The 25,576-nt window shown below is 35.1% G+C and overlaps 1 protein-coding gene across 5 annotated transcripts in view; it reads right to left on the bottom strand.

Moving 5' to 3' along the window:
• Positions 1-25,576, bottom strand: part of UGGT2 (UDP-glucose glycoprotein glucosyltransferase 2) — a 103,960-nt gene that overhangs the window by 66,473 nt on the left and 11,911 nt on the right. For all 5 annotated transcript variants that reach the window (XM_064504618.1, XM_026119437.2, XM_064504603.1 and 2 more), the window contains exons 4-11: positions 24,862-24,974; positions 20,248-20,422; positions 17,715-17,811; positions 16,593-16,671; positions 14,301-14,401; positions 11,553-11,652; positions 5,604-5,664; positions 17-108 (exon numbers count right to left, since the gene is read on the bottom strand). In XM_064504618.1, the coding sequence (XP_064360688.1) occupies positions 17-108; positions 5,604-5,664; positions 11,553-11,652; positions 14,301-14,401; positions 16,593-16,671; positions 17,715-17,811; positions 20,248-20,422; positions 24,862-24,974 (818 nt within the window). The remainder of the gene's footprint in view (positions 1-16; positions 109-5,603; positions 5,665-11,552; positions 11,653-14,300; positions 14,402-16,592; positions 16,672-17,714; positions 17,812-20,247; positions 20,423-24,861; positions 24,975-25,576) is intronic.

Raw genomic sequence — 25,576 nt, 5'->3', positions numbered from 1 at the left:
CAAAATGTATCCTTACCTAAATGGATCATGAAAATCCATTTCAATATGAAGGCCATTTAGAAATAAGCGTGCTTCTCCAGGTTGAATTCCAAGTATTTCATAAAAATGCTTAAAAAGAAAAAGCATTGCTAGCTTATTTAGATACATGTCAACACTAACATACATGTCTATATACATACAACTGTAAGTAATTCTGCTACAGAACAGATACATAAATTCTCTTCGATACAATATTTACTTTTTGTTGAATGTTATTGGTAAAATATTGAAAGTGTACTTCTATAAATGCTATTTTACAAACTTTCAAGGCTTAATACAAATGCAAAAAGTTGTATGAACCCTCAAAAATAGCCTACAGCATCTCTACCTGCATAATGTATAGACCATGACACATTTTCAGTGTCTGCCAGCCTAAAGGGAAAATACACATGAGTATAGAAATATGGCTCTTAAGTTTTTGAAAAACTGCCCCCAAAATATTTCTCCTACAAATTCATTCACTTCCAAATGGGGGACAAAGGAGACCCCATACATGTCCATGAGTCCTTCACATGAAGTTAGCTTTCTTACTATCTTAAAATCTTTCACAGGTCCAAAAATATGCAGTAGCAATTGTTGATGGGAGGGAAGAAAAACAGACTAGAAGCACACAATCTCATCTACAAAGGAATTCTGGAAAAAAGCCAGGTCAGAAAGGGACAGCATATCCTTGCTTGATAAAGAAGAAAACAGAAATTCACAATAAAATAAACAAACACAAAAGGAAGAAAGTACTTTGAGAGTGAGGTGCTTCTTTTTGAGAACAGCAGGGGTCATCCAACCTTTGGATGGATATCACTGGGAGAAACGAAAGAAAGCATGCCTCATCACTTTTTTCAGGGATCACCGAGGCACCACACTGTTCAAACTGTCTACAATGGCTGTAGACAGGGCTAAGATAAGTAACAGGTGCAACAGCAGTACTTGTTTCCCACTCACACCATGAGGAGCAGCCAGGTTTCCAGGATCTGACATAAATTCCCAATGGGGATGGGAAAGCACCAAAACTATGCAGGGAAAAAAAAAAAAACAGCTGAGAAAGATTTCTTTTTCCATTTTGCTCCCACATATTGCCTACAAACAAAAGTACACTTAAGGCAAGCAACTGACAACTCAGGCTGTGTATATTACTCCACTTTTGAGACTGTCACTGAACAAAAAGAGAGAAAAAACAGAAAAATATTGGAAGTGATACTATCTCTCTAAAGTAGTGCAGTTATTCATACAGTTAAATATAAGTGAATACCACGGCAGTAAACTCAAAGTTCGTGGCATTAAACTGCTACCCTTCATAAATGAGACAACAGTTCACTTCAAGCTCCTTGAAATCTAAAACAAGTGCATATTACCAATCATTCATTGAAAAGGTACTGTATTCGTTAGTCTATCTAAACATTTTCATAAACCAGTGTAGAATGGAAATATGTAATGGCAACTAATATCAGCATATGAAATAAAAGGCTGTCTATGAAGGAAAAATGCAGCTGTGATAAGCATGAGCCTAACACAAAAGGAACTTCTATGAGTCCAAAACCTGTCCTGTTACTTGAAAAATAGCTTTAGAAACAGCTAAAACGCATCCAAGTACACATTACTGAGAACTCTTCATTTCCTGCCTTTATTATTTTAATTGTGCAATCCCAACTTTGTAGAGCTTTCACAGCTTTTCTTTGTATATTTACGAAAGACTAAATAATTATTATTTGTGCTTGTTTTAATAGTATCTAAATATGCTAACATTTACAAATCCTGAAGATGAAAAGAATGGAAGATATTGAATCCAGTTGTTGATTATTTCTGTTGTCGTCTTCTATTTTCAAACTCTGATATCATATGAAGAATATGGTGAATCTGGGGGGATTGCAGTCTTCTCACTATTGCTAATAAGTGATCAGATAGTCTTGATTTTTTTTTAAATTCTTCTTTGAAGTTACTTAGGTAGTTATTATCTTTCATGAAAATTGTTCTAGTAGACAGCTAAGAAATGGAAGGCAGCAGGCCTTCCAAAAATGAGTAACATAAATAGATGGCAGTAGCTTTCTTGTGTCTCAAAAAAGAAAAAGGATAAAGATCATTCAGTTACTTTTGTGATTTATAAAACTCACTTTACTCCAAATTGTATACTCATCTAAATTCAGGAAATGATTTTTGGTATATGTCCCGAAACTTGGGACACAAGATGGAGGACTTCCACCTTTAGAACTACTGCTGCTTGGGATTAGTCCAGCCTAGGTGCAGGACTTTACACTTACCTTTGTTAAACCTTATGCAACCATGAAAACAAAAACTAGAAGAAGTAGCTGGTGTTTTATGCTTACGTTTTTGCTACCATACTTTCATACAGAATTTACTCAGGATATCACTAAGAGGATATGTACAGTAAGGGCCTATGCTACAGTACTTAAGAAAGCAAAGGTGAGAAACTCTCACTAATCACATTAAAAACTGTACAGTTTACTCAGGTGAATAAATATAGACCCTTATTACAATAAAGCTTGTAAAGCCTTTTCTTAGAGACTGACTTTTCTTCAAAACTGACTTGCACACAATTTTAAAGCTAACAGATGAAAAGGATGAAAGGACGAAAACACCGTCCCGCTACTACTTCCCAGAAAGCTGGGAAGGCCAAAATAGTGAAGTCTTGTTTCCCAGTAAACTGCAAAATATTCAAATCACAGAAAGAGATCTGCCCATAGATGAAGACTCAAGTACGAAAAGGCTTATGGAGACACTATGGATTCCTCCCCCTCTGGCAACCAAATTTTAGAACACTCACTTCTTAGCTACCGACTCTAATAAAGCACTTCACACTGATCAGAGTAATAGTAAGAAAGATCAAAAAATTTAAAAAAAATAAAGCCACATACCAGGGTATAGAAAAGCAAGGTAGGACATGCTATGTCTACCTAAACCTTAGCTGACAAATCTTCATAATGACCTGTGACACTCCTGAGATGTCATTCCACACATCTCTTACAAGATGTTGAAATCTGGTTTAACTTCAGGATGCCTAAAAATGCCAAGTGCTCTTGCAGCAACTAGAATGCCTGGTCATTTTTCCTACACAACATTTGATTCGGGAACACAAGTAAAAAGGGCAGAAAGGACAAAAGAAAACAGCCAATCTCATGACACAGTGATGAGACATCTGCACTGTGCACAGAAGTACCCCACATTCAAGGTATAACTGAAACTCTCATCTAGTCAGCAAATTTAACTCCAACTGCAGTTTTAACACCCCAGCTGTGCTACAAAGGACTGTGAACACAGAAAATTCCCTGTTAATGGCATTGGATTCATGGACTGAACAAAAATTATAATGAAGATTCCAGTCTGAAGGGCTGGAACCCATCAGGGCTTGTGTGAAAGGCCAAGGAGCTAGAACAGGCCTTCTCCTTGAAGCAATGAAATCAGTACTTATGATAATAGTTCTTGTACCGTTACTGAAAGCTTAGTGTTCGTTCCTTCAAGCCCAGATACTCAGATAAACAGAACTACTGCGTAAGACTGCAGCTGGCTCATTTTGGTCATACAAAAACTAACACTGACTAAACTAAATGCAAAAACAAAGATAAAAGTATCAGCCACCGGTTGAATCAGAGTTGGGACTCATTACGTAATTTTGATACTAGGCATTTGGTTGTTCAGAAGAGCATTCATTTGCCCTAATTACTTCAACGGAAGGAGTATTTAGGCATTCAAGACTAGAATTTGATGTTCATAATACAAAGTATTTTCTTGCTAAACTGTCAGCAAATTATTACACTGGAAGTTATGAGTTGCGTTTAACAGGATTTTCTTTTTCCTTTCATCAATAGCAGTTCTTTGTCTATTTCTTAGTCAGATATCAACTCACTACATCTAAATCATCATGTGCCTTTCAAATTTTAATACCTTTATGTCCTCCCATTACATTTCCTATTCAACTTTCATTATCTTGAGTGGGAATCATTCAGTTACACCCAGCATGAGATCATATCTCTCCTGCTGCTAGACAAATGTACTGCAGTTCATGAACTCACATGCCAATTTATTGTGCTCTAGCAGCAGTGTTCAAGAAGTTTCCCTACTCTTATTAAACAGAGTTTAGCTTTTAGCTAAGGACCTTTAGGTAACAAACTAGGTAACAAACACTCATCTTGTGGCCAAGAAGGCCAATGATATCCTGGGTTGCATTAGGAAGAGCCTTGCCAGCAGGTCAAGGGAGGTGATCCTCCCCCTCTACTCAGCCCTGGTGAGGCCACATCTAGAGTGCTGGATCCAGTTCTGGGCTCCCCAATATGAGAGAGAGACATGGAACTACTGGAGTGAGCCCAGCAAAGGGCCACAGAGATGCTGAGGGGACTGGAGCATCTCTCATATGAGGAAAGGCTGAAAAAGCTGGGACTGTTCAGCCTGGAGAACAGAAGGCTGGGGGGATCTTATCACTGTGTATGAGTACCTGAAGGGAGGGTGTAGAGAGGATGGGGCCAAACTCTTCTCAGTGGTGCCCAGCAATAGGACGAGAGGCAACGGGCACAAATGACACAGGAAGTTCCATCTGAACATGAGGAAAAACTTCTCTACTGTGAGGGTGAGTGAGCACTGGAACAGGTTGCCCAGAGAGGTTGTGGAGTCTCCTTCTTTGGAGATATTCAAGGGTCCTGGGCACTGTGCCCTAGGTGACCCTGCTTGAGCAGGGGGTTTGGACTAGATGATCTCCAGAGGTCCCTTCCAACCTCAACCATTCTGTGATTCTGTGATTAGAGAAAGACTAAGGACAGTGCTATGGAGGTACTAACTGCTGAAAGACAAGGTTCATACGGCCTAGCGACATAGACACAAACAGGTCTTGCAGAATTCATTAAACATACAAGAAAGCTGACCTTGGACCTGCCATTTCATGAGACCAGTCCTAAAAGCATAGTGGCTAATGTCTAATTTTAACACTCTACTTGAAACAACAAATCCAAATTCTGATCTGAGACAGAAAATAGGAGGGATGTCAGAACTCTACAAATGTGAAGCGACCCTAGAACACATTTCAGATCAGTCAAAAGCATATTAACAATCATTCTTCATGTTATATAAGGCACAAAAGATAAAGTTAATCAAGAATGAAAATTAAACCACCATCTAGCACTGACAGTGCTAAAAAAAACCTTGCAGAATAGTTGCATGCATGATTCTAAGAATTTGGAAAGCTCGAAGATAGCCTGTGCTGACAGTGGGTCTAGCTTCAACACCAAAGCCCTAATAAATGTAGAAAAGATCAACTGATATCTACTTTGCTTTCAGGGCATACAATTTATGATGACTGAACACAACACTCCGTGAAAGCTGTTTGTCATTGCCAAAATTCTGTAAAGTGAAAAGATGGAAGGGAAAAAGCATCATGGTACATGAACAACAGAAAGTGAAAAACCTGAATTAAGTATTTTTACGATACTTATTACTAGAAAATATTTAAAACTATTAACTTTTTTCTCTGATATAAATGAGGTAAAATTTGCTGTACTAACAGAATCTCCAAAAGCAGCAATATGATAGTAACTCTATCTGTACTTCAAGAAATAAAAGCAAACCTTCTGATTTTCTTCTATTTCATTTCGCATTTGCTTGTCTACAGGCACTCTGGTCAATGATCTGGAAAAATAAAACCATTATATTTTTTAAAATGTATTAAGTAAAATGAAATACATTAACATCGTATCTAATGCACTGTAACTGAAGAATGCAGTAATTAAGACTTAAAAAAAAAAAAAAAAGAGTAATGCATAAGGTCATAAATTTTCCAAACATTTTGTTGTGTGTTACTCCAGCAAACCTGAGTTTCAAGTTAATGCTAAATTTTGGTGAAATGATAGTATCAGCATATTTTTAGAATTCTCAATCTTTCCTCTTATTTTTCTGGAAAATAGCATGTGTATTATAAACCAAGGAGTTGCTCAAACATTTTAAATGTAAATGCTGTATTTGGATATTTTAAGTTAACATTACTAACTCCATGCTACTCAGCATCACAGTGTAAGTGGCCGAAGGACACAGTTTGACATTGACAAAGGCGAGGAAAGTATGCAAAGAATGACCACTTTAAAGATGGCCAAGAGATAATAAAATAAAATAAAATAAAAGCAACGATTGAGACCCTTGAGACTTCTAAATATTCAACAGCAAAGTATCAATACCTCCTTCAGTCAAAAATTTATTTTCTTTAATAATTTTCTCTTTAGGAGATAATCCATTCATTCACCTTTTTTACCTTTCGAGAACACCGCGAATGACTTTTTAATGTCATCCACCACAATGTATTGCATACGAGGTTCATAACTACTAGGCTGTTAATCTCACCATGTTTTAAGAAATCCCAAACCATATTAACACAAATCTGATTCTCTCAATAAATTCCAAAATAAATACTGCAGTTGTACATATAAGTAATTTCTTTCAAAACACAATCGTATATATTTTTGCAAATCTGAATGGGGCTTCCATAAAAACTGGGGTAGTCTTAAACCTGTTAATTCTCTATTAATTAAACAGAGAATGACACTACTAAGTCAACTTTAATACTTACGGATAATAATATGACCCAATAAAAAAATGATTTAGAATAGATGTTTCTAAAGAACCCTACATATTTTTCACAGTACGTAAGAAATAAGACACAAGAACAGTTTACTTTAAACAAATATTCAAGCTTTCCAGGTGATCAAAGAGATTACTTGATACATGCAATCAATACAAGCTCTGTGTAAAATATTACAGAATATATTACAGCTTATCCTGCTCTATATAAATTCCTTTTTCCATCCACCTCCTGTAAATACTATTGAAGATTGTCATTGTGAATGCTGGACCACATCACAACAGGGCAGCAGAGGATGAAGGAGGAGCTGTATATGTACAAACCCCTACATAGTGGATGTCCTTTGTCTCAAAATTTGCATTGCCACACAGCGTACATGTCATATTTGGTAAATAGGATGTATTTATATTTTCCCTGAAAGTTTTGTTTCTTTTAATGGAGCAGTTCTTATTCTAGACTGGAATCAAGATATTGCCTATCACTGCTAATCCCTCATGCATTTCAGACTGCCTTTGATAGAACATTAGACACATTTCTCTTTATCTTTTGGTAGGAAATTTAAAAAATGGCCACCAATGTCTAGCTTAATGAGATAAACAGGAGTTAGGGAGCTGCTGGAAACTACAGGGCACTAGATAAAACTAAAAAACTTTCCAGAAATCTTTTTTCTCATATTTGGCTAACACTCATAACAACACAGAAATATCCATCTTTGTGAGCACAGCAAACCTCATTTTAAAAGAAGCTATTGTCAACATCCAAAAATCCACCTACCACCATTAAACTGCAAAAGCCGAAATTAGGGGCGCCAAAAAAGAATTATGTGAAATAGTTGTAGTTTACATCAGTTCCAAGGGAAATATTTTTTTCTTGGCTTCTTTCCCTCAAGAAACAGGCTTCATATGTTTTTATTCACCCAGTTTCAAAGTTCATAAATGTGAACAGGACTTTTAGACTATATAATCCATCTTCAAGGAAGACTCCTAGAAACAGCAGCAGAACTACATAAGATTTTCTTTAAAATCTCTCAGAGGCTTTTCAGTTAATTGGAAAGAGAGGGGAGGAAGAGAAAGAAAACTTTATTTTTAAAATCTAGCTGTGAGGACGGACCTAGTGAACTCTTCTACTATTTTCAGGGGAATATAGTTCATTAGTAAAAGCCAGAGAGGGCCACTGCCCCAAATTTGCTTGAAAATGACTTTTGCCACTGCCTCCACATTTGCTTGAAAAGGACTTTTAATCCTCTAAGTGAGGTTTATTCCTCTTTGTTTCCACCTTGTATTCTCTTTGTCTGCTATTGACATGGCAGATTTCTTTTCATATTAGAACACAACTTAGCTGGAGGAGGTAAAACTGATGTTTTTTGTGATATTTAATTCAGCCCTGATTCATTCAAACCTTTTAGAGGACATATTTCTATTAAAAGAAAATTGTGGTGAGGCAGTGCTATGGATGCTCTTTTTCTACATGAATGAGGGAGAAATTAAATCATAGGAATGCAGGTGAAGCTAAAACAAAAACACAAAATACCTTGATGGCAAGGAATTTGTCAAAACAAGCGAAAGGTGTAACTCAAACTGTGATGTCAAAGACAGCACTACAAAAAGTCAGCATGCTTCATATTATTATTGGTAGACATTGGAGGATGAGCTTAATAACTTGCTCATAATTGTTCAACTAATCCAAAATGCTTTCTTATAAAGCCTTTAAAATTACTACCTAGGTACTGTGCATGAACATGAAGAATGTACTGGGTATATTCGAAACTGAGGAAATACACCTTATACTCTACTACCTGTTGTGTTCATTAGTTCCGAAATAAAAATTTTAGAACAGGAGGCCAGGAACTAGAAACACTTCTGGTTAAAAAACACATTACTGATCAAGATTTTAAAAATCACATTAAAAGAAAATGTGAGTACAAAGAAAGAATACCTGAAGCCTAATTTAAAATTTGGAAAAATGGAAAAGGATTAGGAAAAAACACTATGAAGTCAGAAATCTCAGAAGCTGACTCTGTAAGACACTATTTTAAGGGACCTTCTACCCACAATAAACATCCTTCAGAAACACCACAGAGCTTACATCAGATTTTCTCCATTAAAAAAAAAAAATCAGTAATTGATGGGAATTATTATTGAGAGTTTATTTAGCCAAGGATCAACAGAGCTATTTAGGAGGAGGACACAATATGAAGCTGGAAATTTAAATGCATGGCAGTACTAACACAACTATTCTTTTGACACTGTAAAAAAAATAGTTCTAATTTTTATCTTGTTAAACTCCATATAGTTTGTAGTACAGCCTATAACCCTCAGAATTAATACTTTGTTCTGCATACACTGATGATAAAACATACACAGATAAAAAGTGCAAGTTAAACCTTTCCAAGTAGCTTAGAGTAGAAAGGCAGAAACATAAAAGATGAAAGTGAAAATAATGAAAAGCCAGAAAGGAGAAGACAAAGCTGGCCAAACATTAACTAGGATGTAAAAATACTTATCAGCAAATGGGTGGCTTTACTGTCCTTTTTTTTTTTTTTTTTGTAATGTGACAGCAACATATAAAAGAAGCATTAACTAGCTGCTTGTCTATGCATGGTAGTTTCTTGTGGCAGGATTACAGAAAGATTTAAAGAGAAAGTATGAGGGTTGATCTTTGATCTTATACATTGAAGGCAGCACGCATAAAAATACTTGAGAAAGATATCTGCTCAGTTTGAGTTTGTTCAGAAATTCATCAAGTTTTATACATTGTTTTTCTAAATATTCACTGATGAGGACTCACCAAACAAAAATACTGTTCTGTCTGAAAATAACATATACTAATGGCTCTCCATGTTTTAGGAATGTTCTTGTATCAGCTTAAGGTTATAATAGTACTGATCACATAATTTTATGCTGCTTTACTCTTATCTGGAAAAGTATGTAACTATGTAGTGCTGCATATCCTGAAAAAAGGAAACTGTTCATATGTTCAAAATAGGAATACTCATGAATTATGAATGCCTAGAAAGAAATTGAGGGTATTATCATTCTTATTATTGCATTCTTACATAATAGCAAGATATTTACAACATGATATATAATAAATCAAATATAAAAATATTTTATGAAATTAATTATCAAAATGTTGAAATGAAATTTATTAGTTGTTATACTGCCTGTATATCTGATGACACTTTGTAAAAATCTACCTCAGACTAGCCTTTTCAACTGGAAATACTGAGATATGAAAATGCAGCTCATAAATTAGAAAGCACAAGAAACTTCCAGAGGAATTGTATATTAATTTTTTATGGCCTAAAGGACCCTTTGGTTTTTAAAGAACATAGGTAATACTTGAATTTTATAATTCTAAAAATTTGTATACAGCATTTTCAAACTAAAAAATTTTGCATAAATAAAAAATGGTTTTATTCATATCAAAACTGAGTGAAATGTAAACAATTTAAAAAGACTACTGTTACAAGGCTCAGTTATCTAACTAAAGGAGTTAAGCAATATCTTTGCATTTCCATTTTTTTCTAGGTTTTATTTTTTTAAACTAGTATTCATGACGCACCAAGTTAAGCATGATTAGATTACAGATTACTGGGGAAATATATTTTGTGCACTGTTTTTTATACAATGTCCCTTTAATTTAGTATTGTTGTCAATACATACCCTCTAACTTTTCAAATTATTACAAATATTTGTAATCTCTCATGTTAAAATAACATTCTAGATTAGTGTATTAGAATAAATTATACAGGACAGAAACTGTGATTCCCTTTCAATAGCATTGAGGTTTTATACTTTTACCCAGAAAAATAAAAAAGACCTGTTTGAAGAGTAGGTAAATAACGTCATGGTGCCACAAATACACTGCACACAAGGAGTCTTGAGTAAGATGTAATAGCTAAATGACTTTTTAAATCAATGACTTAAATGTCACCAAGAGTATTTCAAATTCACTTTTCTCCTTGCCTTTTAAAGAACAGAACCAGTCTAACAGTTCAACACTATGTACATTTCCAGTACTCTCTACTGAAAAGTTGCATTTTCAGGTTGTTAATCTTATTGTAAACTCTTATGCTCCTATTTCACAATAATTATGTTTCAGGCATTTAAAAAGTTGTTTTTTTTCCTTGAAACAAGATGTTACAAAGGTAGTTTTGCCATTACGATGCACATTTTCTTTAAAAGACAATCACAGGTAGCAATAAAACATAATGTGACGATTAAATATCAGTTGAAGAACATGAAAGAACTGAGTTAAGAACTACATTTAGCATCATATTTAATTCAGTAACTCAGATGAATATTAATTGATAGAATTAGAATTATATCAAGAACTTATGAAATGTAAAGAAAAGCACTTCTCAATTATAATACAACTGGCTCATAGAAAGAGCAATCTTTAATATTAGTACAAAGGAAAATGTCATTGGTTTATTTAATATTGATTTCTATCCTTTGTTGAGTAATTCGTATATCTTACCCAGTAAGATGTCTAACAAAATACAACAGTTGGGACCCGATCTTACTAGCAACATTGTGCTCAGAACCTACTACTGTGGGTAGACCCACTGTGAAACTAACAGAATTTTGCCCCTAACTACTGTGAACAGATCTGCTACTAATTTAACAGCATTTTATATCTAGCAAAATGTCCACTCCAGCCAGTACCTGAAGGACTAGATTTTCTGTTTTAAGTGCCTTAAAGATTAGAATGCCTTGGTAAAACATGGCATCTCATGCATCAGACAGGAAACACTTAAAAGACCAATCATGAGTTTTCCCAGGAGTTATTTTCTACTCAACGAAATTGTTTGAAATCCATCTAATAAGCTGTAAAACATGATCATCTGACTGCAGGATTTGGATATAAATCTGTATTACTGTCATGAAATTCAAATACAAACATAAAATCAGTATTTGAAAAACAAGCATAAATATCATACCTGGCTCTTATTGGGAAGTTCTGAGCTATGTCTTTCATTGCCTTTAAGGCATCATAAACTGGGGTAGATGTAATTCGAGCAGCTGCTTGAAAACTAAGATCTATATAAAAAAAAAAAGTCACTTGAAATATTACTCTTAATCAAAATTGTCTACAATCAGAAAAACTGTTCCATATACACACCCCCATCATTAAATATCTTTTGTTTCAATTGTACATTAAAGTATTTACGAAGTAACATTATTAAGGTTCAAAAGTCAGGAACTTAAAAGCTGGAAATGCCGAATTTCAGGCTTCTCACACAAATTCTGCTTGGTCATGTCGAGCATACAGGTTGTACATGTAATTTCTAAGCTAAAAAAAAAAAAAAAAACTGAAAGAAAAGACAATGCATCACATTGTCATGTACCATGACCTCAAGGATATCAGGCTCAAGCCTAAATACAGACCAATCCACAACAGCCTGTAACTGCAACAAAGAATAGGATCTTTTCAACTCCAGGACTTCACAGGATTTTCAGGGAACAGATACATTAAGTATAAGAAGGTTGTATTGAGCATGTGAGATTCACTATTTTCAAAAGCTTGCAACGTTTTCAGAAGAACTAAAAATGGAGCACTTATTAAAAAAAAAAATCAAATTTCAGCTCTCCTAAGTGACTAGCATGTCTTAAAGAAAAGGTTATAAGATCTTTTTTTAAGGGATATCATGTTTTTCTCTACCCTTTTTCTCAGAATGAAGTAAATTTGCACACGTCAGCATGGCTTATAATTCATACGTTTACCCACTGGAAAAAAAAATCGGAATCTAATTAGCCTATGTTAGGTGCCTATCTTGGGTGTAATACAACTTAGCACATGAGAGTGGGGAAAAACAAATTTCGGCACTTATCCTTTAAGGAAATAACACAGTACATGCCTCCATCTACTTTGGATACAGTCTGCCTCACTACCTCAGGGCCATGACACTTTTTGCGGCTAGTTAAGACAGTTGACAAGAAACTGAAGGCTTCAAGTTATTCAATTTGAAGTAAGTTAATGCCACATATAGTAAAACAGTCCTAGGCAGAAGGTCATAGAGCATGCTACCTAACAGAACTTTGCACCAGCCTTTGGAAGAAGTCAGGGATTAAAAAAATAGCCAGAAGAAAAGGTGACAGCATGCATTCCGTTTTTAGCCTGACAAGATAGACCTTGGCTGGAAAAGACTTAGGTTTGACAGAGAGATTGTTAACTAGAAATTACTTTTAACAACAGCTCACATAAAAAGATTGCTGTTTTCAAAAAGAACATTTCAGATCTCTTTTGGCAGCCCAATAAATTGTGATCAGGTGAAGGAACAGCTGGTTGCTGCTATTACTACAGATCCTGATGCCTTATCTGCTGTGCACTTAAGTGTATGCTTAAAAGACTGCTGCATAATCCTTCATAAACTGTTAATCTCTTCCATGTTATGTTGAATAGCTTAGAGTACAAATATTCAAATTCCACTAAAGAAAACTGACATGCCTTTTTACCTTCTTGGTTCTCTCTGGCGAAAGATACACTGTTTACCATAACAGTTACAGCGGCTCTGTAAGTGGGAGTTGTAAATGCTACACCCACCTCAAGCAGGGCAGTATGCAATAAATCTGTGGACCTTTTATCCTGGACAGTTTTAAATTTGACTATCCAGCATGTCTGATATTCTTTGTAATGTTCTTATTGACTTATCATCATTTAGGATACAGGAACAAGGTGGTGATGCAAGCTTATCCAAATGGATGATGATAAGTACAGTGGTCCAGGGCTGCCACTTACAGACCTCCCAGTTGTGGTACACTACACAGCTGAGAGAGAAGACTAGGTAGACCTTGCGGAAAATATGATCCTGTGCTTAAAGCAGATCGCAAAGTATGCTTTGAAGCACTGGAGATCAAGAGGACCAAGTGGTAGTTCATACGGACAGAAAAATGAATTATTAAGGGGAATACCACGTTGTCTCATTTTTCATTATGAATAGTAAACCTAATTACTTATCTAAAACATAAGACTCTCAAAAGAGAAGTCCTGAAAAACAAAGTTCTTTTTTACACAAAAAGTTTTGTTGGTGTTTAGGATCATTTATAAATAGAAGTATGCCCTACAACTGAAGGAGTAGTTTTGGTTAAACTTAAGTTAAATTTTTACTCGGAGGCTAATAAAAGGAACTCAGAGTGTAGCTAAGTCATTAACTCAGCCAGTAGGATTAGGCACTGAGAATGAACTAGAGAAAACACCCAGCTATGTCAAGAGTAAGAATATCAAAACAACTACACCATAAACAGAGGGCTGAAGGCCCCCTGTCTGAAAAGACAGTGAATCTATTTACTACAAGAAAGTCAGCACCAATTTCCTCGGCACTGAACAAACAGCGTCCCAGCGCTTAAATGCTTTCAACCTCATGTTAAAAACCATCTTCAACTAAATTTAGCACCTAAGAAAATGCTTCAGGCAGAAAACTGGGCAACTTAGCTTTTGTCTTTAAATTCAGTAAAGCTGGTTATGATATTCCACCTTATAAAATGACTTCAATGTTTCTTTAATTTCTAGCATATAATAATAGAACAAGATACCAATATATTTTTAAATACTTAATACAATACTATCTTTTTATGAAACTATATGTCCTTTTAAGAAAAGTAGCCATTATTATAATATTTATACACCAACATAACAAAGAAGAGTTAAACAGAGTGCGGTACTAACTCAGAAAAAAAGAAATACATACCCTGTAGCTCCCAGACCTTCAGAGGTTCCATGTTGTTAGTAGTTTCAATGAGATGTTTTTTAAACTCTTTCAGATTATTTTTCAGATTAGGATGCATTTGTCTGCATCAAAACATGCAAAAAACAAAGACAAAATCAATGACATCCATCAGTATCTGCTTATATCTGCAGTATTGATTACAGTTAATATTGTATCTTTATGGTAATAAAGAAGAATTAAAATTTTACTTCATTTCTTGAAACAAAGATGAGGATTTGGGGTGCATGGAGAGAGCATAATAGGATATCGAGAAGGACTAAGCACTTGTTAATCTCATGGAGGAGTTCAATTGTTTTGTAGTGGTCTCTCTCAGACTCTGTTACATTAATTTTGATGGAATAAATGAATTCAAAGTCTCAATAGTATTAACACATGGTACAGGTAGCTGTATAGTTGGTTAAACATAGCATAATATACAGTTAATTATATATTAACTGTCACTGTACAGTTACACAGAGCTTGTTGCATTGCAGTTGTATTACCCACTACAAGTCAAGGTTTGTAGGTATAGAGAACATCTTTTATTAATTAACATCACTGACAAAATCAAGCTACTGATCACACAAATCACTAGTCAGATAGAAAGAAGAGTGTGATGCCAAGAGGATTGGCTATTTTTTTCCAAAACATAATTTGAGGTTTTGAGTACAAAGACTTCAGCTTGTGACATGACACTCTCCAATGGCAAACATTCTCCATTAGATTTCTAAAGACTCTTCTACTAAAAGTATAGAATAAGAAGCAAAAATAGTTTAAAAACCCAGACATCTAAAGCATTAAGACTTTCATTTCTGTGATATTTTATATTTCATTATAGATATTAGCAAGTTTCATGAGGCATCCCTCCCCCCTTTCATTTAATAGCTGTTGGAAGACATCAACTGCTGTCCTTTACAGAAAAAGAAAATAAATCACTGATGGAGACTACAGCTGTTGCTTCTGTGACTAAAATGCAATCCAGGTTCCTCAAAGAATGCATGCTCAGCTGAAAAGAGGAGCAAAGACAGAAAATTCCATTTTTGCTCCTTAGTTGTAACACTAGCCTAGAAACGACAATCATAGTTCATATTCCTATAAATGCCTCTGTGAAGTAGCAAACTTTGAACTAGTTTTGAGCTCTTCAATTATTGCTTTAACTGCCTTCTATGCAAATTTACCTTGATGTTAATTTTTTTCTGTTCAGCCCATCTATTCTTCTGTGAATGAAGGACAAGTCACTAATAAGGCATATAATGCCCATATTACCTGCTGTTGAAGGTCACTACAGATAGGAGAAACAATAAGCAAGCCTGCAGATTTGGGTGCACTTCTATCTCAATGTGTCTACCTTAAAAAAGGCAGAGAGGGAATAGGCTCTCAGAACTCCAACAATTTAGACAGCATTATCAGCTCTGAACTCTGAGAAGACTTACAGCTTGGTGAGAAAAACTACAAATAAGTTTACTCTCTGCTTTAAAAGAGAAAGAGAGAGAGACAGAGAGAGATAATGACACTAGAGAAGACCCACATTCTTGAGTTTCTTGCTGAAGAAAAAGCCAAAATCTATGATTTACTGCATGGATCTGTTACAGTCTGAGACGAAGCACTTTTGCTGACTGCAATCACAAAATGAATCCACCAGTAGTGGACTGAAAGCAGCCTATGCTCTCAACAGGGTTGCATCTGATTTCAACAATCACTTGGACCAACAGATTGTAACTTAGAGATATAAGAGTTCGTGCCAGAACAGAACACAAATTCACGAACTCCAAAATAAGAAGACATTTATAATAAGCATATCTTTTAAGAAATATCACCCCTTAACCCTTAGAAATGAATGACTCTGCCTCTTAAAAACACCCTTTTTAGCTACAACATGTGGTTTTGGATTTGTTAGGCTGTTACTTGCATTTTGAAAACGAACAATTTGATTCTAATCAGCTGAAAACAGAAGAAGTAACAGCTGTAGAACATCATATTTTCATGTTCATATCTAAATTTTTGTGACTCTTGATGAGAGGGAATTTTTAATTTTAAAAACAGTTTATTATATACATTTCAAGAGAATTAGAATGCTAAAAGAAATAAACAGAAGTGAACAGAATAAACAAATTAAGTTTCCATCTTTACACTCATAAGACATGCACAAAAAAACCCAATCATAATTTTAACCAGTGGCAAACAAAGTCATTGCCAACATAAATATCACTTTTTATATAAAAGGATTTTTATTTTTTGCTTCTGGTTCAAAAACTTTAACTTATGTGAACTCACTTTAATCTGCCAAAGAGAAATCCTTGGACATCACTTTCCTCATCATCATCACCTTCCTCTTCTGTTGTGTCATTTGTTCCTGAACATGGTGCATATACATACAATATAAAACAAGCAAATTACTGATGTATTATGTTCTTACGAATTATAAAACTGTTAACACAAATGTACAATTCAAAAGTTGTCATTCCTGGATGTAATTTCAATTAGACTTAGATATGTACATTCCTATTTTGGCACCAGAATGAATCACTTTACAGAAATTACCAACATTCAAGTTAATTTTGCATGTAATTCATCTAATGTTCACATTTTCAATATAAATGAAAAATCATATGTTATATAGTTCATCTCTCAAAAGAGTCATTTCTCAGTTTGACCAAGTGGTAATATATAGCACTTATCGGCCAAGCAATACCAGATTTATGCTTGAAAAACATGCTGATTTTAAACCTCTTGAATCCCTAGCCAGCATCTGATGCAAGTCAGAGATCAGTTTCTCTTCCTTAAAAAAAACCCCAAAATTAAATCTGTAGTGGCTCAGTCGCTACTGAACATTAGCCTCACCAAAACTATCATGCGTGTTAACTGTAACTTTCTTTAAGCCTTGTAAATCTCCACACAAAGTAATTACTCTCTGTCAGAATGCTACAGCTACTACTTTCTGTAGTGTATGTCTCACTTCAGTACATAATAACAGATAGTGGTACCAAATTCTATGCTCCAGTAAATCTTTTCTACAGAACAATGTGAAAGTACTCCCACGTAAATTAAAAAAAAAAAAAGTGCAGATACTGTGCTAATTAACATATTAGAGATGCCAAATGACAAAGTAATTGAAGGTTAAACAAGCATAATCCTATACTTACTGAAAAGGAAGACTGGATTACATTTTGAAGTACAGCTACAGATAACAGTAATTAAGTAATGAACTATATCTTAAGCACAGCTGTGCACAAATGCTCCCATGTACTTTGACAACTTAGTTCTTAATGTTTTTAACAAAGCCTATAAAATGAAATTAAGTATAACCTTTGAAATATTACTGACTTTATAAGTGAAGATGATAACATGTTTTTAATAGTATCTCCAATAAGATATCATAAATAAATAAAAACATACCTGTAATCTGTGTGTCATCTACTGCTTTATATTCTGTGCTCTTTATTGCAAGTTCTACACCATATCCAGATAAATACATTTTTCTGGAACTTGGTTTCTGTTTGATGACATTATTTTAACAGAACAAAAATGTAACTTTAAAAACTGTATTTATAGAAGATTAACAACATCTAATATAGTAAGCTTAAATTGTTATGACAGCTGTAACTTAAATTGATCTTTCAATTTATGATTCAAGGTACAAAATACTACATCAAATGAAATACATGTAAGTCATACTGACAGTCCATTGTACCATTGAGAAAGTGTGACAAAAAGTAAAGCCATCCTTTACTTCCTAAAGACCATAGAAAGGCTGTCGAAATAGTAGCCCCTTCACATAATATTAAAAGAGGGACTAGAACAGGCAAAGCTGATAGTACCCTATGCAATTAATGATGCCTTATAATTCCCGCTTTAAAATCTTTTTCATTTCTTTGTAACTTTGCTAGACTTCAGCATCTCAGGAGGAAATTCTCTATTTTTGCATCAGGCTGGTATTTTTGGAAAAGCTTTAAGGAAACAGTTTAGTGGTTTCTGCGAGGAAGATTAAGAAAATGTATTAAAATGTCACTGCTAAAAACATCTTGCAAGTCCTTTATTAAGAAAAACAAGTGTTTCCAATTTTGGAGTGGAAGTTTGACAATCAGCAGGGTAACAACTGCTCGAGGCATACTTGTTTCTGAAAACATGCCCAAATTTGTCCAAAACCAAAGCGAGAATCTCCTTTCCAAAGTGCAATCTGCACATGCACAGCAGCAATTTCTTGAAAGCCTTTCAGATTTAGTTTACAATTTCTCAGATTCTTTCTGTATTAAGAATCCTCAAGTCCAAGACTGAAAACTCAGCAGGGCTGACAGTTTTCTCTATTGCTCCTCTAAGCAAATCTCAGTGCAGAGTGAAAAGTGCATCCTCTAAGCAGTCTCAGTGATACTGGCAAAGACAAAATGACAGCGGAAAGACTATTCCTCTTCTGCTCTCAATGCTCCCTCTTCTGGCATTTAATGAAAAAAAGAAGGAAAAAAGCAGTCGCAGTGGGAACCACAAAAATAAAATGGAGGTTGTAAGGAAGGAGAAAAAAGGGAAGAACGATCTGAAGAGAGAGAAAATGCAGGGAGGAAGACAATAAACATTTTGGGAAACCATGGTGAATAAGCAGGTAATAATGTGGAGACTGTTAAATAGGAGAAAAAAAAAAAAAAAAGAAGAACAGAAAGATGGGTATAAATTATACCCCTACACAATTTAGAATTTAAGACTAGCTTTCTCAAATTCTTTATTTCTTTAGTGTGAGCAAACAACTCTGAAAGTCACCAGCAAACTATGGGTCTCATCTCCCTGAAATGCCTGGTCTACATAATGCACAGCCACTGCTCCCTGCATCAGAATATTCTTATCTTGCCTGCAGCATTTAAAAACTGTACTTCGAATATAAATTACAAAAACCTACTGATAAGCAAAACTGGGGGATAGCACGGTTCCATCTACTGGTATTTGTTTTGCTGTGTCTTGTTTTGCTTCAGGGAAAAGAATAAGTTAGGAAAGGCATTCGGAAACATTATGTTTAAAAAACTGATCCTGTGAAAATGCAAATGCTGAAAAGCTGGCCAATGATGTAGAGTCTGATAGCCCATGCAGCCATACTCTAATGTGACATACAAGACTATATTGAGAATATATAAAATTAAAAGTGTAATTAATTACTGGTTTTTTTCAGCTTGATTTTCTAATTCTAGCTCTCATTTTTTCTGATTCTTGTTACTAACATGGTCAGCCAGCTGAATCAAGATTCACCCAAGATCATTGTACAATGAACAAAAAACAGACGTATGACCAAAGGGAGGTGTTCCGAGATCAACTAGTCAAGCAAACAGTGTTTGCATGCAGGATTAGGAGTTGGTGTAGCTCAGAGTAATGAAAATTAATTTGGAAAAAGGAATAAAGAAGAAAGGATGAAATACAGGAACAGGAAACTTGGTTGTTCAGACGAACAAAAAGTAGAATTTAAAAGAAAAAGAACAAGTTTACATGCCAAAGATCAACATTTAATGAACTTTTCTTTTAGAAAACTCCAAATGTGAAGCAGCAGCTTATGCAATGGGTTGTAAATTTGTGGTTACATCTTTAACTGAGACATTTTCTTGAGCCTTTACCAATTTTTCTGAACTAAAAATGGCACTGCCGCATACATATACATAAAAAAAGAACTACAAGCATTTTTTAGATAATATTTAGCTTTAATTTAGTAAAATGAAAAAGCAATGGCATTAGAAGTATCTTAAAATTTGGTAGAACACACGACTATCATTTTTTCTCAGCTTCAAAGTTTATATTAGGTGATTCATTTCATCTGAAAGTTTTAAAATTAGAATATGTATTACACATGATTAGGCAAATGCAAAAATAAATGCAGATGTGTTTTGTCAAGAAGCAAGAAAAAATAAAGATACAATACTAGCAGGTTACTGAATCAATGTTAATTTGAATGGCATACCTGAACATAATGCCGGAGAACATAAACAATTTCCTCCTTTTGCGCCTTTTCAGATAAAATCTTGTGGAATTTAACAAAGTCTTTTGTACCCATTTCTGCATAAAGAATAACCACTGGACCATTCTCTCTGAGAGCTGGGAATTTATGGTCTCCCTTAAAAAGATACGGCCTGGGTCTGGTTTTAAAAACAAATAATTATGATATTTATATATTCAGAAATGAAATAAAGACAGTGACATTTTTTCTACTTCATAATTGAAAAGTTATTAAAGATTTAGATGTTAAAAGTATACAAGCTGTGTTATAATCATCACAAAATTGTCATGATTGCTCACAAAAGATCTTGCAATACCAATTGTCAAACTAAAGTCTAAGAAACTGAAAAATCAGCATGAACTATAAATATTTTTAATATATTTTATCAAATCGCAACACAAACAGCAAAATAAAAAGCACAGAGCTTTGAGATTTTGTGCAACAGTCTGTTACAGCTAGAACCTTTTAATTTAATGTGATGCATTATGACTAGAGTACAGAGCAATCAGTGAGTAACAGAGTAGCAGAGGAGTATTCACTGAAGTTTGAGGAAGCAGCCAACACACATGAAAACTAATGGGATTTTGCTTCTCCGACACCATCAAGCTCTGTTAGTTTAGCTAATTTTGCTAATTTTGATTGCCTACTTATCTTCTTCATTCAAAGCCATGACTGCAGAAAAGTTATGCTTTCTACGCCTGCAGTAAATTCTTAGATAACGGCAAACATGTTTTGATTAAAACCCTGGAAAGAGGAAGAAAGCAGCAGGCGATATGGATAAAGTGCTAATTATCAATAAGCACATTTCTTTTTCAAAACGGCCTTTGCACAGTCACACTTGAAAGACCAGTAACCTCCCTTCAAACCTCTCCAGAACAAGTTGAGAAATTCTAACCCAACACACACCACAGAAATGTATTTACTATCGCTAGATGCTTGTTTAAAAATCGTATGGAAAAGGTGTGAACAGAACTCCATAATCCACAGTTTCTGTGATGCAAGTCTTAAGAATATCTTCAATATAAAATCACAGAATCATAGAATAATTCAAATTGGAAGAGAACTTTGGAGGTCATTTGCTCCAATCCCTCACTCAAAGCAGGGCCAATTTAGATTAGGTTGCTCAGGGCCTTAACATTAACATCCTACGTAAGCTTGATAGGTATGCAGAGACCGTATTTGTAAGACAGAGAGGACAGGAGGAGGGGCTTGGTTTGAAAATTATCTTTGGTGCATGCAGCCATGTGCCACAGAAATACTAGGCTAGCTTTCTCACTGTCATCACAGGACAGGGCAGACAAAGTAGGTGTCATCAGGGAGGCTGAAACAACTCTTGAATGAGTAAGCTCTGGGCAAGACCAGATAGATTTGCTCTAATGAAAGCATACATCAGGAATGTGACTTCTGCAACTTCATTCTCATATCCAGAGAGATGAAAACTCCCAGTCATCTACAGAAAGCTGAAAATCTAATTCAAGGGATCTTCCTTTTTCCTGAATAGTCATCTAGGTATAGGAGAAGAATGACTTCTGCTCTGCTTTTACAACCTTCTTCAATACTGACAGTCTCAAAGAAAGTATTTCATACCTATAATAACCAAACTTCACTAAAAACTTAAGATAGTTTCAGTGATAAGGGCAGACTGCAGTGTGAAAGCACACATCCTGAAAGCTAAGAGATACACGTCAATCTCCTTTGTGCTGCAGTGAAATAACTGTATAAGGCTACCATAACAATCTTGAATTTCAGAATTAGTGTTAGCCCTTGTAAATCCAAGATGAGCCTCCCTTTTCTGTTTCTCTTCGACACCAAACAGTAGCAAGGAGGAACTGGCTCTCCTGCCCTTAGAGCTAAAAACCAATTAATTTCTTGTCTTCAGGCTGCCTGAAAGGGAAGGAACAGCAGTTGGGTAGGCAAAAAGAGATAAAACGTTAATACATGGATGTGTAGTCCAGCACCCATTAATCGGTTACTATGGCAGTACAGGCAACTATATGCTTGGCTGGATAATTGCCAAAAGGGGATGAGGAAGGAAAGTTAGGGACAGAACAGAGCAGATACCATGTCTACTGACAAACCTTTGAAGGCACTAATTGTTTTGCACAAAATTTGACCTCCATCATATCAGATGCTGCTGCTGCCTGCTCTGGGCAGTAAAAGCCCCAGAAATCTTGGTGTTGTTTTCAAAGCATGCAATTTCAACCATTTTATCACTCAAGCTCTTCCTTTGAAATGTCCAAAGCACTTTAGCAGCTCACTGCATCTTCATACAAGGTACTTACAATTAGAGCCATGAAGTCCATTGCAACATGACCAAAAGCATAACAGACCAAATCATGGTAGCTGCTGCATAAAGGACTGGATGAAGCCAAACCTTGAGACACGTAGACCTTATCCATTTGGGCTCTACGTATTTCTCTTAAGTGAAAGACAGAGCTGAAGTAGCACTGTTTGTGAGTGCCTCACAAAGAACGGATCCCTAGGCTTCAGAGCAGAGCCATGCTTTGAGAAGACTTTTTTCCTTTAATTGGATGGAACAATCATGCCTGGCCATTAATGAAGAACCCAAGTGCCCAAGATTTCCTGGATCTGAGGTTGAGCTTCTTCTCTGTCTTCCAGTCAGATTTGAAACCAAGATCCCTAAAAACAGAACATTTCTTAGTGTCCCCATCCAATAAGGGGAATTTAAGGACACAAAGCCTATTGGTATAGTTTGAGGAATCATGACAGACAAAAGGCTAAAAAAAAAAAAAAAAAAAAAAAAAAAAAAAGGAAAATAGTCTGAAATAGAAAGGAAGCAGGACACACCCAAAAAAAAAAAAAAAAAAAAAGACAGTAAGATCACCTTTCATAAAAGCCACAGAGAAAAAGAATATTCTAATGCATATGACTGGTTGAGAGAAATCAACAGTAAGATGGAACTATCCCTCCCATATACATGTTCACCAAGGCAGAGCAGGAGCACAGCCTGAAAGTCTCCAGCACAAATGACTGAGCATATGTTACACAGAGTATAAATGGAAATAAGAATAATTACTGGAAGGCAATTTTTTTTCTTCACATCTAGCTTCAAGAATTGTAAAATATTTAAGTGTTTCAACTATATGGGCTGGGGAGAAGGAAAGGAAATTTAGCAAGATTTTGTCCCTGTAGCTCTGAGGGTTGTAATGAGACTGGAACACAAAACCATCCAAAGCACAAAACCAATTCAATAAAAAAAGCCTTGGTTTTGCTGTGGGTTTTTGAAGTTAATCTAATTATTCCTAGTAGTCTAACACTGTCATTTGTGAACACTTCAGAATACTATTGTTTAGTATCCTGACTTTCTAGAACCACGTAAATTTGGGGATAGTATCTCCAGAAATGGGAATGTGCTAAATCCACTTTAAAGGGGCAGTTAACTGCTTTAGAAGAGCAGTATATTCAGACGTTACGGTAAAACAGTAAGGTCTCAAGATGCCTTAATATATGGCCAGAAGAATTCAACATTGCTCTAAAAGTCAAAATAAGGTATAAATCCTAAGAAAGTACAAGACACTTGTTAGGCTGGACATAATAGTTAAAAATGGGATATTGTAGACCAGACATTGAAGTGTTTTTGCAAAACCTCGGATATTGAATAAGACTATGACTTAGTAGGCTGAAATTTTGTCAGTAGGCTTAGAAAATATAAAGAACACATGTAGGACATAAAATTGTCTCTGGAAGCAACAGTCACCAAAGACACAAATTTATAATTTTTTTTTCCAGTTTATATTTTATAGAACGCAGAATCCAGGACATATGTCCTCTTAAAGCATCTTTCTGCTCTACATACCTTCATGAAGTAGTTGAGGGTACACACACTAGTGTATATTATGATGACAACAACCATTGCAGGAAAAAGAAGAAAAAAATGCTACACATAGGTCTTTAAAAAATGTATATGAATTCTCTTTTTATACAGGTTAAATATTTTCCTTTCATCAATTTTAGATAAGCACTCTCCATTCTGCTAGATTTTACACATTCTGTTTTATGGCCCAAATTCATTCTGGACTGATGCTAGCTTTCACAGGACAAAACTTGCAGTCTTGACAGATGCAGAGTCTAGCACAGGCTGAGGAAAGGTTATGCCAGCTGAGGTAGACTCCTCTTCCACTCCTGTGTCAAGCCCTTACAATCCAGAAACACTCAAATATAGTGGCACTGACTATGTAGAAACTACTGTCATAAGAAGTACTGTCTCAGACGCATGAGGTGGTAAGCTTGTACAGAAAGTGCACTGTAAGTTAAACTTGACCATCCCATACAAAAAAAAAAAAAAAAAAAAAAAAGAATGAAAAATTATGCATCTGCTCAGGGGAGAAAAGCAGTATGATTTTATTTTAAAATGCTATTTTTATTCATAATTGATGAATTCTCATAACAGTGTTTAAAATATTTCAAAACCAAAAGTAACTCTTAAAATAACATACATTTTAAAAGTGGAGAACCTTAAATATGAAATGAAAAAGGCTTGGTAAGATCAAGTATGCAGAAAGCACAAGTTCAAAATACTATATTTCTTCTTCTCTTAAAATAGTTCATTACACTTACCTCTTAGTAGCCTTCTTCAACAGTTTTTTTATTTCATTAGTCTTACAGGTGTGCTTCTCATGGATAACGACAAATGCACTGCAGCCTTCTGGTGCAGGTTCATCAGCTGCAATCTAGTATTTCAACAATTACACTCAACCAGACTGCTCTGATTGCAGTTCAACTTAAACACAGATTCCTTTGATTAAAATAACTCAACAGCTGCCACTGAGTCGTGTTTCTAATTAAGCCCATTCAAAATTGGGTATATGTGAAAAAAGTAATGGAAAAGATTAAAAGATTGTGACCTTACAAGCTTTAGTAAGCTGTAGCCTATCAAATGCAGTCATATTCCAGAAAATGCGAGTCCATTAACATTTTGTAGACAAGGCTGAAAAATCTCATCCAAAAGCTGAAATCACAGAACGCACTCCAAAAGATTTTTTATTTTAGTTGCTATCAGCAATCACATTAAATTACAAAGATATGACTAACCAATAAATCCCAAATAATTCACATTGCTTTTTGATTCTCCCTCTCTCTCCCTCCCTATTGTTTTTGTTGGAGTTTTTTTTTTTTTAGAACCCTGTTCAGCCATTCCCAGGTAAAGTTTTGACTACAATGCTTCATCTCTTTGTCTTAAGCATGGCAATGACTCTGTGCTCACAAGCAGAAGAAAACCCTAACTCTCTCAAAGCTTAGGACCTCATTCAAAAACAGATTTCTCTCTTTATCT

Source organism: Dromaius novaehollandiae, chromosome 1 (assembly GCF_036370855.1).
Source record: "Dromaius novaehollandiae isolate bDroNov1 chromosome 1, bDroNov1.hap1, whole genome shotgun sequence".
Lineage (NCBI taxonomy): Eukaryota > Metazoa > Chordata > Aves > Casuariiformes > Dromaiidae > Dromaius > Dromaius novaehollandiae.
The sequence above is the reverse complement of the archived record's forward strand: the minus strand, read 5'-3'. Positions and strand labels throughout refer to the sequence as shown.